The following is an 18,073-nucleotide window of genomic DNA, read 5'->3' as shown; positions in this document are numbered from 1 at the left end:
AGTGGGACTAGAGGGACTCAGAGCCTCACTGTCATGATCATCAGTTTTATTTCTGTTTGTCAGCACATTAAGCAGCAAAGAAAACAACATGCTCAAGCATGTAGCTGGATCCTTAAGTTCAGGGTGAGACTGGAATGTTAGATGAACACAGACCACCTGGTTAGATAGCTCACTCACACACACACACACACGCACACACACACACATTCTACACACACGTGCAGACACACACACAGCTGTCCGTCATGAAAAAGAATAATGCCAGTCTTGCCACCAGAGTTACGCTGACATTTTTAAAGCTGTTATTTTCCAAAATAAAGTTGATTTCACACTACAGCACATACAGCAGCTTGTGCTCCATACATTCCTTAAAGAGGAGTAGATTAGGGTTGACCTCCAAGAGGTTAACTATGCATGAAGACATGTCTGCAGTGTGTGCAATTGGGAGTGGTTTTTGTGCGTGTGATGTCTGCTCCTCTCACTGGCGGACTTCCTGTCCAGACAAGAAACAGGAAATAGATACCTAAGTATGGTCTAGAGTACCAGACAGGCGACGGACATGTCATGGTATCTTCAACAATTGTCTGAGTATGAGACTGAAACCTTGGATGGTGTAGGTTCATTTCCATAATCTCTGAGAATTTTCTAGACTTTGTAATGTAGGTGGATTCCTGAGAAGACGTTCATGGCTGTCCTACACCCATACAAAAAAGTAATAAATGGGCATACAGTATCTTCAGAAAATATTCCCAACCCTTGACTTTTTCCATATTTTGTTGTGTTTAGAGCATGCATTTAAAATAGTTTAAATGTAGATTGTTTTGTCACTGGCCTACACACAATACCCCATAATGTCAAAGTGGAATTATGTTTTAGAAATTTGTACAAATTAATAAAAAATCAAAATGGAAATGTCTTGAGTTAATAAGTATTCTACCCCTTTGTTATGGCAAGCCTAAATAAGTTCAGGAGTAAAATGTCCTAAAAAGGTCACATTATAAATTGCAATAATAGTGTTTTACATGATTTGTGAATGACTACCTCATCTCCATACCCCACACATACAATTATCAGTAAGATCCCTCAGTCAAGCAGTGAATTTTAAACACTAATTCAACCACAAAGACCAGGGAGGTTTTCTAATGACTCGCATGGATAAAAAAGTAGAAAGGCAAACATTGAATATCCCTTTTTATTTAACTAGGCAAGTCATTTAAGAACAAATTCTTATTTACAATGGCGGCTTGCCCAGGCCAAACCCGGAAGACGCTGGGCCAATTGGACACCGTTTATTTTAAAACTCATATATAAATGTAACATATATGAAAAAATATATGATCATGTATTTTAATAAAAATATATAAATCTCACACACCCCATTCATCAGGTAAAATGTTCTCAGAACATTAGTTATTTTAGTGTAATGCATTTATACCTTTAAATATATACTTAAATCTCACACATAGGGAGATTGACTACTTTGTTGTTTCTTGTATAGATGATACTTACCATCTCATTTTGAGATTAGATTGAGATGGTATAGACAACTATTGTAGGTTCTATCATTTTAAAGTTTTGAAAACGCACAGATGCCTATCTAAGTATGAATGTTTATTTTTGTATACTATAGTTGTGGCTGCCCATAAGGTTATGGAATCACATTGTTTTGTAAAACATGGTTTAGATATTGTCGTTGTAATAAATGACTGGATATGGTTGTAATTAATTATGTGTATAAAGGTTTATATACAGTATTGTAACGTCGTTCTTCGTTTGTAGAAAGAGAGTCAGACCGAAATGCAGCGTGGTGGTTACTCATGACTTTAAAGAAAAAGGTGACACATGAAATAACTATACAAATACAAAAACAACAAACGGAACGTGAAACCTAATTACAGCCTATCTGGTGAAACTACACAGAGACAGGAACAATCACCCACGAAATACACAGTGAAACTCAGGCTACCTAAATACGGTTCCCCATCAGAGACAACAAGAATCACCTGACTCTGATTGAGAACCGCCTCAGGCAGCCAAGCCTATACTAGACACACCCCTAATCAACCACAATCCCAATGCCTACAAAAAAAACAAATACGACAATACAATAAACCCATGTCACACCCTGGCCTGAACAAATAATTAAAGAAAACACAAAATACTAAGACCAAGGCGTGACAAGTATGTCATTGGTTGTAATCCACAATTATTTTGGGCTGAGTCCTCCAAGGATTTCCATTGGGAATTGTTAAGCAGGGGGCTCGTTAGGAGCGCGAGCACAGCGGGTTGCGTGTCCCCTCCTCAACATCACTCAAAGAAGACGCCTGTGACAACTCTAACACCATGCCCAAACTGGACGGCGCGCACGTGCCATCGTGTGCAAACTGATTTTGTCCCCTCACACCAAACGCGATCACAACACGCAGGTTGAAATATCAAAACAAACTCTGAACCAATTATATTAATTTGGGGACAGGTAGAAAAGCATTAAGCATTTATGGCAATTTAGCTAGCTAGCTTGCAGTTGCTAGCTAAATTGTCCTATTTAGCTAGCTTGCTGTAGCTAGCTAATTTGTCCTGGGATATAAACATTGAGTTGTTATTTTACCTGAAATGCACAAGGTCCTCTACTCCAACAATTAATTCACACATAAAACGGTCAACCGAATCGTTTCTAGTCATCTTCTTTGGATTTTATATGGCGATTGGCATCTATCCTCATAATAGCGTGTATTACCACGACCGACCGACCTCAGTTCATATTTCAATCACCCACGTGGGTATAACCAATGAGGAGATGGCATGTGGGTATCTGCTTCTATAAACCATTGAGGAGATGGGAGAGGCAGGACTTGCACCGCGTTCAGCGTCACAAGTATAACTTATTTCTATTTTAGCACTTGGCAATGCAGATGCTCGTTGGCGTGTGGGTGCAATTATTAAATAACATGTACGTGTACATTTATTTTGCAACGCTTATAAACGCGATGCGAGCGGTGTGATCAGCATGCAATAGTTTCTCCTCCTGTCTCCTTTTTCTTTGTTCTGTTATTAAACAGGTATGTGGTGTAGAGTAGAAAGGGTTAGCTGAGTGATACTTGCATTTTATGTTGAAATTGTAAAGTTTAAAAGCTTAAATTTATTGTGTGAAAACTGTTAGCGATCTTGACATTGAGATTACTGGGTTTGCGGCTAAACTGGCTAGTCCATAGAATAACATAAGACAAAATGGCGAAGTTAAAACTCTGGTATGAATTTATTGATTTATAGCTCCTCTGAGGTAATTGTGTGGTTTCTTATCAACTCCGTTTATATGGTGTAGGCCCTGACATCTCCCCACCCAACAGTTATATACAGTTGAAGTCGGAAGTTTACATACACTTAGGTTGGAGTCATTAAAACTCGTTTTTCAACCACTCCACAAAATTCTTGTTAATTAACAAACTATAATTTTGGCAAGTCAGTTAGGACATCTACTTTGTGCATGACACAAGTCATTTTTCCAAAAACTGTTTACAGACAGACTATTTCACTTATAATTCACTGCATCACAATTCCAGTGGGTCAGAAGTTTACATACACTAAATTGACTGTGCCTTTAAACAGCTTGGGAAATTCCAGAAAATTATGTCACAGCTTTAGAAGCTTCTGATAGGCTAATTGACATCATTTGAGTCAATTGGAGGTGTACCTGTGGATGTATTTCAAGGCCTACCTTTAAACTCAGGCCCTCATTGCTTGATATCATAGAAAAGTTGAAAGAAATCAGCCAAGACCTCAGAAAACAAATTGTAGACCTCCACAAGTCTGGTTCATACTTGGGAGCAATTTCCAAACGCCTGACAGTACCACGTTCATCTGTACATAGTAATCTGTAATACTATGCAAGTATAAACCCCATGGGACCACACAGCCGTCATACCGCTCAGGAAGGAGACGCGTTCTGCCTCCGAGAGATGAACGTACTTCAGTGAGAAAAGTGCACATTTTATTTCATATTTATTTCATCTTTATTTAACCAGGTAGGAAAGTTGAGAACAATTTCTCATTTACAATTGCGACCTCGCCAAGATAAAGCAAAGCAGTTCGACACATACAACAACACAGAGTTACACATGGAGTAAAACAAACATACAGTAGAAAAATAAGTCTATATAAGATGTGAGCAAATGATGTGAGATAAGGGAGGTAAAGGCAAAAAAAGGCCATGGTGGTGAAGTAAATACAATTTAGCAAGTAAAACACTGGAATGGTAGATTTGCAGTGGAAGAATGTGCAGAGTAGAAATAAAAAATAATGGGGTGCAAAGGAGCAAAATAAATAAATACAGTAGGGGAAGAGGTAGTTTGGGCTAAATTATAGATGGGCTATGTACAAGTGCAGTAATCTGTGAGCTGCTCTGACAGCTGGTGCTTAAAGCTAGTGAGGGAGATAAGTGTTTCCAGTTTCAGAGATTTTTGTAGTTCGTTCCAGTCATTGGCAGCAGAGAACTGGAAGGAGAGGCGGCCAAAGGAAGAATTGGTTTTGGGGGTGGCGAGAGAGATATACCTTCTGGATAAGAGCGTCTGCTAAATGACTTAAATGTAAATGTAAATGGAGCGCGTGCTACAGGTGGGTGCTGCTATGGTGACCAGCAAGCTGAGATAAGGGGGGACTTTACCTAGCAGGGTCTTGTAGATGACCTGGAGCCAGTGGGTTTGGCGACGAGTATGAAGCGAGGGCCAGCCAACAAGAGCGTACAGGTCGCAGTGGTGGGTAGTATATGGGGCTTTGATGACAAAACGGATGGCACTGTGATAGACTGCATCCAATTTATTGAGTAGGGTATTGGAGGCTATTTTGTAAATTACATCGCCGAAGTCGAGAATTGGTAGGATGGTCAATTTTACAAGGGTATGTTTGGCAGCATGTGTGAAGGATGCTTTGTTGCGAAATAGGAAGCCAATTCTAGATTTAACTTTGGATTGGGAATGTTTGATGTGAGTCTGGAAGGAGAGTTTACAGTCTAACCAGACACCTAGGTATTTATAGTTGTCCACATATTCTAAGTCAGAACCGTCCAGAGTAGTGATGCTGAACAGGCGGTAGCGATCAGTTGAAGAGCACGCATTTAGTTTTACTTGCATTTAAGAGCAGTTGGAGGCCACGGAAGGAGAGTTGTATGGCATTGAAGCTCGTCTGGAGGGTTGTTAACACAGTGTCCAAAGAAGGGCCTGATGTATACAGAATGGTGTCGTCTGCGTAGAGGTGGATCAGACTCACCAGCCGCAAGAGCGACATCATTGATGTATACAGAGAAGAGAGTCGTCCCAAGAATTGTACCCTGTAGCACCCCCATAGAGACTGCCAGAGGCCTGGACAACAGACCCTCCGATTTGACACACTGAACTCTATCAGAGAAGTAGTTGGTGAACCAGGCGAGGCAATCATTTGAGAAACCAAGGCTATTGAGTCTACCTATGAGGATGTGGTAATTGACAGAGTCAAAAGCCTTGGCCAGGTCAATGAATATGGCTGCACAGTATTCTTTCTTATCGATGGCAGTTAAGATATCGTTTAGGACCTTGAGCGTGGCAAAGGTGCACCCATTACCAGAAAGGGTCCAGATTGTCTAGCCCGGCTGATTTGTAGGGGTCCAGATTTTGCAGCTCTTTCAGAACATAAGCTTACTGGATTTGGGAGAAGGAGAAATGGGGAAGGCTTGGGCGAGTTGCTGTGTGGGGTGCAGTGCAGTTTACCGGGTAGGGGTAGCCAGGTGGAAAGCATGGCCAGCCGTAGAAAAATGCTTATTGAAATGTTCAATTATAGTGGATTCATCGGTGGTGACAGAGTTTCCTAGCCTCAGAGCAGTGGGCAGCTGGGAGGTGTTCTTATTCTCCATGGACTTTACAGTCTCCCAGAACTTTTTTGAGTTTGTGTTGCAGGGAGCAAATTTCTGCTTGAAAAAGCTAGCCTTGGCTTTTCTAACTGCCTGTGTATATTGGTTTATAACTTCCCTGAAAAGTTGCATATCACGGGGGCTGTTCGATGCTAATGCAGAACGCCATAGGATGTTTTGTGTTGGTTAAGGGCAGTCAGGTCTGGAGAGAACCAAGGGCTATATCTGTTCCTGGTTCTAAATTTATTGAATGGGCATGCTTATTTAAGATGGTGAGGAAGGCATTTAAAAAAATATTTGTATAAATATTTTTTTAATCAATCCCAGAACAACAGCAAAGGACCTTGTGAAGATGCTGGCGGAAACAGGTACAAAAGTCCTATTTCGACATAACCCGAAAGGCCACTCAGCAAGGAAAAAGCCACTGCTCCAAAACCACTATAAAAAAGCCAGACTATGGTTTGCAACTGCACATGGGGACAAAGATCGTACTTTTTTGTGAAATGTCCTCTGGTCTGATAAAACAAAATAGAACTGTTTGGCCATAATGACCATCGTTATGTTTGGAGGAAAAAGGGGAGGCTTGCAAGCTGAAGATCACCATCCCAACTGTGAAGCACGGGGGTGGCAGCATCATGTTGTGGGGTTGCTTTGCTGCAGGAGAGTCTGCTGCACTTCACAAAATAGATGGCATCATGAGGGAAGAAAATTATGTGTATATATTGAAGCAACATCTCAAGACAGTTAAAGCTTGGTCACAAATCGGTCTTCCAAATGGACAATGACCCCAAGCATACTTCCAAAGTTGTGGCAAAATGGCTTAAGGCCAACAAAGTCAAGGAATTGGAGTGGCTATCACAAAGCCCTGTCCTCAATCCTATAGAAAATTTGTGAGCAGAACTGAAAAAGTGTGTGCGAGCAAGGAGGCCTGCAAACCTGACCCAGTTACACCTGCTCTGTCAGGAGGAATGGGCCAAAAGGGCAATGCTACCAAATACTAATTGAGTGTATGTAAACTTCTGACCCACTGGGAATGTGATGAAAGAAATAAAAACTAAAATAAATAATTATCTTTACTATTATTCTGACATTTCACATTCTTAAAATAAAGGGGTGATCCTAACTGACCTAAAACAGGGAATTTTTAATAGGATTAAATGTCAGGAATTGTGAAAAACTGAGTTTAAATGTATTTGGCTAAGGTGTATGTAAACTTCCGACTTCAACTGTATTGTTAACATGTATTGTGACATATAAGGCACATATGTAATAAACTTTTTAATACTACGTGTCACATATATGCACATACTATATACAATGCATTCAGAAAGTATTCAGACCCCTTGAATTTTTCCACATTTTGCTTTGTTACAGCCTTATTCTGAAATAGATTAAATACATTTCCCCCCTCATCCATCTACCCCATAATGACAAAGTGAAAACAGTTTTTTTGAAATGTTAGCAAATTTATATAAAAAACTTAACAGAAATACCTTATTTACATAAGTATTCATACCCTTTGCTATGAGACTTGAAATTGAGCTCAGGTGCATCCTGTTTCCATTGATCATCCTTGAGATGTTTCTACAACTTAATTGGAGTCCACCGGTGGTAAATTCAATTGATTGGACATGATTTGGAAAGGCACACACCTGTCTATATAAGGTCCCACAGTTGTATTTGAAGCTACTCTTCCTGGGGTGGATGCATGTGTCTGTGCCTATTTTTGTGTTGCATCACAGTCCCTGCTGTTCCATAAGGCATATTTGACAGTACATGTCAGAGCAAAAACCAAGCCACGAGGTCGAAGGAATTGTCCGTAGAGCTCTGAGACAGGATTGTGTCGAGGCACAGATCTGGGGAACGGTACCAAAACATTTCTGCAGCATTGCAGGTCCCCAAGAACACTGTGGCCTCCATAATTCTTAAATGGAAGACGTTTGGAACCACCAAGACTCTTCCTAGAGCTGGCCACCCAGCCAAACTGAGCAATCGGGGGAGAAGGGCCTTGGTCAGGGAGATGACCAAGAACCCGACGTTCACTCTGACATGGCTTCAGAGTTCCTCTGTGGAGATGGAAGAACCCTCCAGAAGGACAACCATCTCTGTAGCACTCCACCAAGCAGGCGTTTATGGTAGAGTGGCCAGACAGAAGCCACTCCTCAGTAAAAGGCACGACAGCCCTCTTGGAGTTAGATTTATTTTTAAAGGCACCCAAAGGACTCTCAGACCATGGGAAACAAGATGCTCTAGTCTGATGAAACCAAGATTGAACTATTTGAACTGATTTTGATTAGATTTTAATGCCAAGCATCACGTCTGGAGAAAACCTGGCACCATCCCTATGGTGAAGCAGAGTGGTGGCAGCATCATGCTGTGGGATGTTTTTCAGGGGCAGGGACTGGGAGACTAGTCAGGTTCAAGAGAAAGATGAACAGAGAAAAGAACAGAGATCCTTGATGAAAACCTGCTCCAGAGCGCTCAGGACCTCAGACTGAGGTGAAGGTTCACCTTCAAACAGGACAACGACCCTAAGCACACAGCCAAGACAATGCAGGTGTGGCTTTGGGACAAGTATTTGAACGTCCTTGAGTGGCCCAGACAGAGCCAGGACTTGAACCCAATTTAACATCTCTGGAAAGACCTGAAAATAGCTGTGCAGTGACGCTCCCCATCCAACCTGACAGAGCTTGAGAAGATCTACAGAGAAAAATGGAAGAAACTCCCCAAATACAGGTGTGCCAAGCTTGTAGCGTCATACTCAAGAAGCCTCGATCGCTGCCAAAGGTGAAGTACTGAGTAAAGGGTCTCAATACTTATGTAAATGTAATAATTACATTTTTTATTTTTTTTATTTTCAAATATATCTAAAAACTCGTTATGCTTTGTCATATGGGGTATTGTCTGTAGATTGATGAGGGAAAACAAATATTTATTCCATTTTAGAATAAGCCTGTAACGTAGCAAAATTTAGAAAAAGTCAAGGGGTCTGAATACTTTCCAAATGCACTGTAAGTGTATATAAGGCATAAATATCACATATGAAAATGGCCATATCTTGTATATGTATCCACATATGTGAGTTTAAGTAATATACACACAGTTGATTAGGTACACCACCAGGCATTCAGTTACTGTTTGACTGAACGTTAGAATGGGCAAAACAAGTGACCTAAGAGACTTTGAGCGTGGTATGATCGTCGGTGCCAGATGCACCAGTTCCAGTATCTCAGAACAGGCCGGCCTCCTGGGCTTTTCACACACGACATTGTCTAGGGTTTACCGAGAATGCTGCGACAAACAAAAAACATCCAGTCAGCAGCAGTCCTGTGGGTGAAAACAACTTGTTGATGAGAAGTCGAAGGAGAATGGAGGATGGCAAAAATTGTGCAAGCTAACAGGCAGGCCACAAACAGGCAAATAACAGCACAGTACAACAGTGGTGTGCAGAAAGGTTTCTCAGAACACACAAATCATTGCTCCTGGTCACAGATGTGCTTTTGCAGCAAATGACCACACCGGGTTCAACTCCTATCAGCTAAAAACAAGACAAAGCAGTACCAGTGGGTACGCCGTCACCAACACTGGACAATTGAGGAATGGAAAAGCATTGCCTCGTCCGACAAATCTCGGTTCCTGTTGTGTCATGCTGATGGCAGTCAGGATTTAGCATAAGCAGCATGGCCCCCTCCTGCCTGGTGTCAACGGTAAGGGCTGGTGGTGGTGGTGTAATGGTGTGGGGAATTTTTTTCCTGGCACATGTTAGGTCCCTTGATAACAATTCCGGAACGTTTCCATGCCCCAAAGAATTCAGGCTGTTCTGGAGGCAAAGGGTTGTCCTAATAAATTGTCAACTGAGTGTATTGCCATATATTACTTTTCCCTATGGGCAGGTCATTGCTAAACCATGCTGAGTGATGTCCAATTATCTGATACAAAATAAGATACTTTGAGTCAGTTCTTAAAGATGAGGAAATGTTTGCCAATAGAACTTAGCAATTTATTACACATCAGTAATTACATGATTTCTCCGCACATATAGAACACTAGGCAACATGACAACACAGGGTTGGTGAAAAACAATTAGCAACAATCAAAGACTTTAAGGAAATGACAATCACATCAAATCAAAGTACTATATACAAAATATATTACAGTCAATTACACACATAGTTACACACATAGCACAAAGTAAAAAAAAAATATCAGAAAGAGGCTTGGCTGAGCAGTGTTCCCACAAACTAAGTTCTTTAAACAGAACGATCATGTGGTATATTAGGTCCGAAACAGCCAGCTAATACTTTTGGTACAAATTTGAAAAATATTTGGCCAAGAAGTGATCAGAAGTATCCCTGGTGTGGTGTGAGGCATGGAGAGTGGTCTAGGCTTCTCCAGAGTGCTTTCTAAGAGACCTACAGATGTAGGATCTTAATTTGAGAAAGTTTGCTACAGCAGTAAAATAATCCTGCAGCAACAGGAAATGTGAATTATTATGTGGCTTATAATAAATTGACATTTTTGTAGGGGTTTATACATTTCATGTATTAGGGAAAATTAAGTCTAAAACTTCAAAGTGGAAATTACAAACTTTAGAAGCCTTTTTAAAACTGAAATACTCTATAAGTTTGCATTTCCTGCTTTGCACTAAAATTCTCATCAATAAAAGAATGATCAAATTAAGATCCTACATCTGTAAACCCACCCTGGACTTTTTCTAGTGAGTGGAGAGTCTTCTACTTGAGAGTGAGTACACAGAAAATGTGTTGTGGTTCCAGGGGGTTCTGTTAGAGCTGGTCACAGCTCAGTGCCAGGGTGATGTCACAGTGATGTCATATCCTCTCTCTCAGAACCAAACAGTATTGACTTTGTCCTGATCCAGACCTGATGAGAGCGTGAGAGAGCACAACATCAACTTTTAGATTAAACAAAAACGTAGCATGCATGTAGACATCAGTGGAGGCTCCTCAGTGAATTTCATAAAAATAAAAATAGTAAAACATTTAAAAAGTTCTCCTTTTTAGATTAAACTGTACTAAATATATTCACATGTCACAAAATAATTGATTCAACCACACTGTTTTGAAATGAAGGTCTACAGTAGCCTCAACAGCACTCTGTAGGGTAGCATAATGGTGTAGCCAGATAACAGCTAGCTTCCGTCCTCCTCTGGGTACATTGACTTAGGAGGCTCATGGTTCTCACCCCCTTCCATAGACTTATACAGTAATTATGACAACTTCCAGAGAACGTCCTCCAATCAGAGCTCTTGCAGCATGAACTGACATGTTGTCCACCCAATTAAAGGATCAAAGAATGAAACTAGTTCATAAAGCATAAGCTACAGCTACCTAGCTAGCATCGCAGTGCATCAAATGTGGTGAGTAGTTTACAAATAGAGAAAAAGACAATAGTTGAACAGTTTTTAACAAATTAATTTGAAAAATTAAGGAGAAGCAAGAGACAGAGAGAGAGAGAGATATTTAGTCATTTATTTTCAATTTTACTTTGCTAGCAAATGCAGCTAGCTAGCTAGTTTAACCTACTCAAACACCCGGCTCAAATAGAGGGATGCTATGTTGCTAGCTGGCTATGCCTATCTAGCACAACACTGGAACTCTTACAATTCAAGGTAAGCTTTTGGTTTTACAAATGTATTGCCACCAGTGTAACTGCTAAAGTGCTTATTCAACTGCTTACTGACTGCACACTGTAATGTTACTGCATAATTGTAGCTATGTTGACTATGACGTTAATTTGGATAATATGGTGACAATGATGTAGGCTGTGTGTAGCGGTTATGATTTGGCATGGAAAGGGTTTTCACCTGGACACATTCAGCTGATGTGTTGTGCATTGAAGTCCTCAAGCAAAGGGAAAAGGTGAGAGGAGAAAGAATACAACATGGCGACTATGAAAGTGAACTGTGTTTACATGTTATCGGGGGGTTTTCATTTCACAGATTCTGTTGTAAACGGAACAGAATGTACAACTGTTGGACTAATGATTACACACTAAATCAGATAGATTCAGGCAAGAGTGTGCAAGGCAGTATTTAATGTGTCTGTCCATGTGTCACTGTCTGTCACCTCAATTTTCTCTTAACCTGTGTGTACCTACTTTAAAAAAAACTTGTATTCATAGGCTAGGTTGTAGCAGAAAAATTCAAGTATCATGTAGTAGCCTAAACCTATCGATGTTACATCGAACTGGGTGAATGGAATATGAATGACAGCCATTCAATATGCTGTAATAACAATAAGGCCATGCGGATGAAAGAAAAATCATCCCTCTTCTTAAATGGCACTGACCACCACTGGCAGACATACAAGAGAGAGAGTGCATGTGTGTGTATGAATGCTCCAAGTCCGGGGCTTACCTGAGTTGTAGGTATCCAAGGGTGTGTGTAGAGCTGCGGGCCAGGCTGAGGGGGTCAGGGTGGGGGGGTTGGGGCTGGCCTGCTCAACCTCTATCTTCACACCACTGTGTATCCCTGGGCTCTGGCTGCTGTGTGTGTTACTGTGTGTGCTATGTCCAGCAGGGCTGTGGGCTAGGGGGCTCTGAGTCTTCACACCAGGCAGGAGCAGAGGGCTGAACCTGGGGTCTAGGCCTGGGTCATGGGACGGGTGGGGATGTATGACCGGGTGGGTGTGGTGGGGGTGCATGTGTGTGTGAGGGTGTGTGTAGACATTGTGGGCGTGTGTGTAGCTGGCGGAGGTCTGAGGGTTGCGGCTGTAGGCCCAGGGGTCTGGGAGAGAGGCTGTATGAGGGAGGCTGGGCTGGGGCAGAACGTGGCCCGTCCACAGCGCACTGTCTGGGGCATGGAAGGCTGCTGGGCTGGGGGAGAAGTCTGGGTGGACAGAGAGACAGGGGCTGGTCTGGGACGGGTAACCTCCACCCCACAGAGAGGAGGACAGGGAACCACACTGGGCCTCCGAGAGAGATACACTGTCTGTGAGAGGGAGGAAGGTCATTTGTATGAGAAGAGGTTGTTATGGACACAAGTTTCTACCATGTAATTGTATTAATTCTAGATAAAAAGTAACAGTAAAATGTAAATTTACAGTAAATTACTGGCAGCACAGAAGTCAGTAAATTACTGTAGATTTACAGGAAATTTACTGTAACAAATGCACAGCATATTACTGGAACACCTGACTATAGTAACATGCTATATTTCTAGAATTTACAGCAGAATTACTGGAAGAACAGTGGTTAGTATACTGTTGCAGACTTACAGTGCAGGTAGCTATCTCTTTACTTGCTGTGACTGTGGTATATTCTTATTTACCCTAATTTTAATACACTGACTGCAAGGCGCTCTGGTTAAAAGCATCTGCTAGATGACCAAAATTTAAATGTAAAAATTAACACTTGCTAGGCACACTGCTTGGTATAATTATAATGACCTCCACCCCTAAACAAGGCCATGTCATTAGGATAATACCCAGCAGTGTGCTTTGCAAATGTACATTTTAAACATTTACATTTTGGTCATTTAGCAGATGCACTTGTCCAGAGTGAATTACAGTCAGTGCATTCATCTAACATTGATCTAGAAAAACAACACATATCACAGTCATAGCAAATAAAATGTTTCTGTAACCATTACTGGGAATGTTGTTGTAGTTAAGGATACATTGATCTTCAAAATATCCTGTATTTGTAACAAGATAACTTCTGGAAACAACTTTGCCCATCTTTGGCAGTGCAAAGTGTGATACGGTCATTTTCACAGTAACGTGCCAATAGCTTACTGTGACTTAAAGAAAAATGCAGCGCAATGATGCAGTACGATACTGTAAAATTTGCCTACAATACTGTAACGAAGGAAATGCTACTGTAACCAGTTTTTTACTGTAATTACTAGTGATGCGGAAACAAATCTTCCTTTCCAGACAATTGTGTTGAAAATAGGTTCACTAATCGGCGTGTCATTAGCCTAGTGGTTAGAGCGTTGGACCAGTAACCGCAAGGTTCCATGTTCAAACCCCTGAGCTGACAAGGTACAAATCTGTCATTCTGCCCCTGAACAGGCAGTTAACCCACTGTTCTTAGGCCATCATTGAAAATAAGAATTTGTTCTTAACTGACTTGTCAAATGAAAACAATTGTTCGCAATGCACATTAGTGACTTCTGCTGGTCAGCAATAAATAGCAACGTGTGATTATAAGCTAGGTTTTTCCCCCTCTACTGATTTCATCAAAACTCTGTCGTGCAGCAGTAAGTCGTTGGCTTTAATGGATTGCCAGGCTTGCATCTTACATCATGTTTCCCTTTTTTGCCAACAAGTTTACTATTTTTCTAAAATGGAATCTATGGCATTTTTTAGGATGCTTAAGACAGCTTATTCTATTTATTTGTTTTATTTTTTATTGAACCTTTATTTAACTAGGCAAGTCAGTTAAGAACAAATTCTTATTTACAATGACGGCCTACCAAAAGGCAAAAGGTCTCCTGTGGGAAGGGGGCTGGGATTAAAAATAAATACCATATAAATGCACAATTGGTGGCTGACTAAATACTTTTTTTGCCCCACTGTATAGGACAGAACACACATGACAACAAGAGAGACAACACTACATAAAGAGAGACCTAAGACAACAACATGGCAAGGCAGAAGCACATGACAACACAGCATGGTAGCAACACAGCATGGTAGAAACACAACATGGTAGCAGAACAAAACATGGTACAAACATTATTGGGCACAGACAACAGCACAAACGGCAAGAAGTTAGAGACAACAATACATCACGCAAAGCAGCCACAACTGTCAGTAAGAGTGAAAAAGCACATCATCTAACGAAGCGTCAGACGTCATTGATGACGTGCTTCTGATAAAGTGATACACGCATCGGCACACTGCTTCGAAGTCAGCTGCTTAGCCCTTTTGACACATGCCTCGGAGCTCCAATATCAAGCGTAACATCACTAGTAATTACATGGGATTAGTGCAAGCAGGTTGGCTGCTAGGTAGTTGTATATTACAGCATACCAGTGACTATTTTGTGTTTTATTTCACTTGCACTTGTAGAGGCCTTAAAAAAAGGCTTCTAAATTGGCAGTGACTACAGGGTGAAACAGATCAAAAGGACATGGCTAAACACTCAATCATTAAAAGTTTGAGACTTGCTGCCACTCTGATCTTTCCCCTATATACATTTCATTGTTAGGAAACTACTACCACATTTCACTTAAATTGTTACAGCACTTTCACTAACAGGTGCAACAAGTATAGTCTCAAATGTGTTTATGAGCCACAACAATACCATGCACCCACAAAATGGTTTTGGCACTCCAAAATTACAGTATGGTACTGTATTCTGTGGGGGTGGAAATCAATTATGTAAATGACTGATGGCACAGAGACCAGTAAATTACTGTAGATTTACAAGACAAAAATGAAAACAAATACGGTATGGTACTGTATTCTGTGGGGTACAGCATTCTCACTAAGGGGTGCAACAAATATAGCCTCTTACAAGGCCTGCCTTGAAATATGTTAATGAGCCATACATTATTTTGCCAACCAAAACATTTCCCCACTATGCAGCATAACACAGTATTCTGCTGTAAATATACAGTAGAACAGGTAATGCAGTATTTTATTGTAAAATTGCATTGATCTTTAAGGTACTGTACTATATAGAATTACAGTATAAAACTTTTTTTGCTGTAAATGTACAGTAATTTGTTACAGTGAAAGATAATACGAATAAGACTGTTTTCAGATGACATAAGTAAAACTATGAGTAATGATATGAAAGTCCCTCTGTGTTCCTACCTTTCCACAGTCCAACCGAGGCAGAGGTGTGCATGGGGGTGGTCCTAGACGTCTTCATCTCTCCAGTGAAGGCACTGGTTTGGTTCAGAGCCCTAGAGAAATGTTCATCCACCACATCCCCAATGTCACCATGGAAATAGGTGAACAGAACACACCTGGAGCTCAGGTACTCTGCCTCAGCAGGCTGGTTGTCCTTCCCAGTACCCCCACAGCCCCTCAGCCCAGAACCCTCCAGGCCCCGTTGGACCCAATGCTCCCCAGCCAGTCTCCCCCCTCCTCCCCCACGCTGCTGTTGCTGTCTCCCCCCTGGACACTGCTGCTCTTCGCTGTCCTGCTGCATCCTGCTGTACACACCCAGCTTCTTCTACAGAGAGTGAAAGAGAGAAAGAGAGAAATAGAGAGAGAGAGAGAGAGAGAGCACGAGAGACAAGGTTAAAGTACGAAAAATTCATCTCAAAGGTTCAGCCATGAGAGCAACAACTGTCTGTCTATTTTGCGCCACAACGATCAAGCCACATGATTAAACGTGTGTGCCACATACACTGAACAAAATAGCCTACATCAATGCCCTTGTTAAAAGTCATACTATCCGTTACAAACTTCCATTTTCTATGACCTCCATTTTAAAGGAAAACGAATAATCTTTACAGACCGAAGTTTATTCAAGAAGTTGTAGGGTGTTTCTCAGCGTGTGTTCTGGTGAAAGTATGTCAACTATGAAAATGCTCGTGGCCGTTCCAAAAGAACCATCATCATCAACATTCCTGAGAGACAGTGACGAGTTGTCATTAGCCGACACCCTTCTGACGGAACGAGGAGATGAATCATCCTAGTCATTATACCTGCTCGAAATGCACGGCGAGAAATGACCGCTTCAACTTTTCGAATTGTAACTTTATGAGTTCTGTGGTACACGGGAGTCAGGACTTTTCGCTGTGAACTGACATCTGCGACGGGCCAAAACTTTCAGCACGGAGTGTATTCGTGCCTAAAGCACCCGGACAATTATGGGAACACTAAAACAGCATAGTATTATGATTTTTGGATAAATATTACAAACTATTTTAGTGCAGTGTGTCTGGATACCCACCTGCTGCTGGTGCTGTTGATGATGGTAGTATGCCGCTTTGTAGGCTGCTGCCGCTGCTGCTGAAGACGCAGGGAGATAGTGAGCTCCATAACTCTGGTAAAACATCACATCCAGACAACTCATGGCTGAGACGGCGCTGTCAGGGGCTCAGAGAGAAACACAGCCTGGATCAGCGCTCCTCAAACTGATGTAATCCTCACATCCACCGCTGCTTCCATATAAACCATGACTGTGACAATAGGCATGCTGTCGGTGAAAGGAACTGGTTGCATAAAGACAATACCGAATCACTAGGACCAACACCTCATACTGTGCCAAACCAAACCCGAGTGAAAGTGAACAAAAGTTACCGGACAAACTCCACTTGGTTATTAGAGCTACACTGATTGGAGGAAAGTTTTAACGGTACTGTATATAGAGGGAGAGGAGGGATAGGACTCTGCGTGCACACGCCCATGGAACTCATACACGCGGCTCGAAGTGGAGAGGTATGATGAGGTATGATGAGTGTAGCTGCCACTTGAAGATTCATTCAATCAATCACATGTACTTCATTTTATAAATCCCGTTTTACATCAGCTGTTGTCACAACGTGGTCTACAGATACCAAGCATAAAACCTAAAGACTTGGCCTCGAGTTTCAGTGAAATGTAATTGTAAGTATCTTCAGATAAGTGAATGTAAATATTCAGCATTGTGTCATAGACTATCTTTCATTGTATGTTGATTGTCATTTTAACCCAGTGGGACCGAGAGACTGAAAAACAGCTTCTATCTCAAGGCCTTCAGACTGTTAAACAGCCACCACTAACATTGAGTGGCTGCTGCCAACACACTGTCATTGACACTGACCCAACTCCAGCCATTTTAATAATGGGAATTGATGGGGAATGATGTAAATATATCACTAGCCACTTTAAACAATGCTACCTTATATAATGTTACTTACCCTACATTATTCATCTCATATGCATATGTATATACTGTACTCTTCATCATCGACTGCATCCTTATGTAATACATGTATCACTAGCCACTTTAACTATGCCACTTTGTTTACTTTGTCTACACACTCATCTCATATGTATATACTGTACTCGATACCATCTACTGTATGCTGCTCTGTACCATCACTCATTCATATATCCTTATGTACATATTCCTTATCCCCTTACACTGTGTATAAGACAGTAGTTTTGGAATTGTTAGTTAGATTACAAGACTTTCGCTACACTCGCATTAACATCTGCTACCCATGTGTATGTGACAAATAAATTTGATTTGATTTGATTTGAGTGTAGTCTATCCATCGAGTGTAGT

The 18,073-nt window shown here is 41.3% G+C and overlaps 1 protein-coding gene across 1 annotated transcript; it reads right to left on the bottom strand.

Annotated features, from left to right (window-relative positions):
- Positions 1–9,839: 9,839 nt before the first annotated feature.
- Positions 9,840–17,506, bottom strand: LOC124026365 (transcription cofactor vestigial-like protein 3). Its single transcript, XM_046339420.1, has 4 exons — positions 16,754–17,506; positions 15,664–16,027; positions 12,255–12,827; positions 9,840–10,759 (listed from the first exon to the last, which is right to left on the bottom strand). The coding sequence occupies exons 1-4, from the start codon at positions 16,874–16,876 to the stop codon at positions 10,722–10,724; spliced, it is 1,098 nt and encodes a 365-aa protein (XP_046195376.1). The 5' UTR covers positions 16,877–17,506; the 3' UTR covers positions 9,840–10,721.
- Between the last annotated feature and the right edge of the window lie 567 nt (positions 17,507–18,073).

This window comes from Oncorhynchus gorbuscha, linkage group LG01 (assembly GCF_021184085.1).
Source record: "Oncorhynchus gorbuscha isolate QuinsamMale2020 ecotype Even-year linkage group LG01, OgorEven_v1.0, whole genome shotgun sequence".
Taxonomy (NCBI): Eukaryota; Metazoa; Chordata; class Actinopteri; order Salmoniformes; family Salmonidae; genus Oncorhynchus; species Oncorhynchus gorbuscha.
Note: the sequence above shows the minus strand (reverse complement) of the source record. Positions and strands in the feature narration are given on the sequence as shown.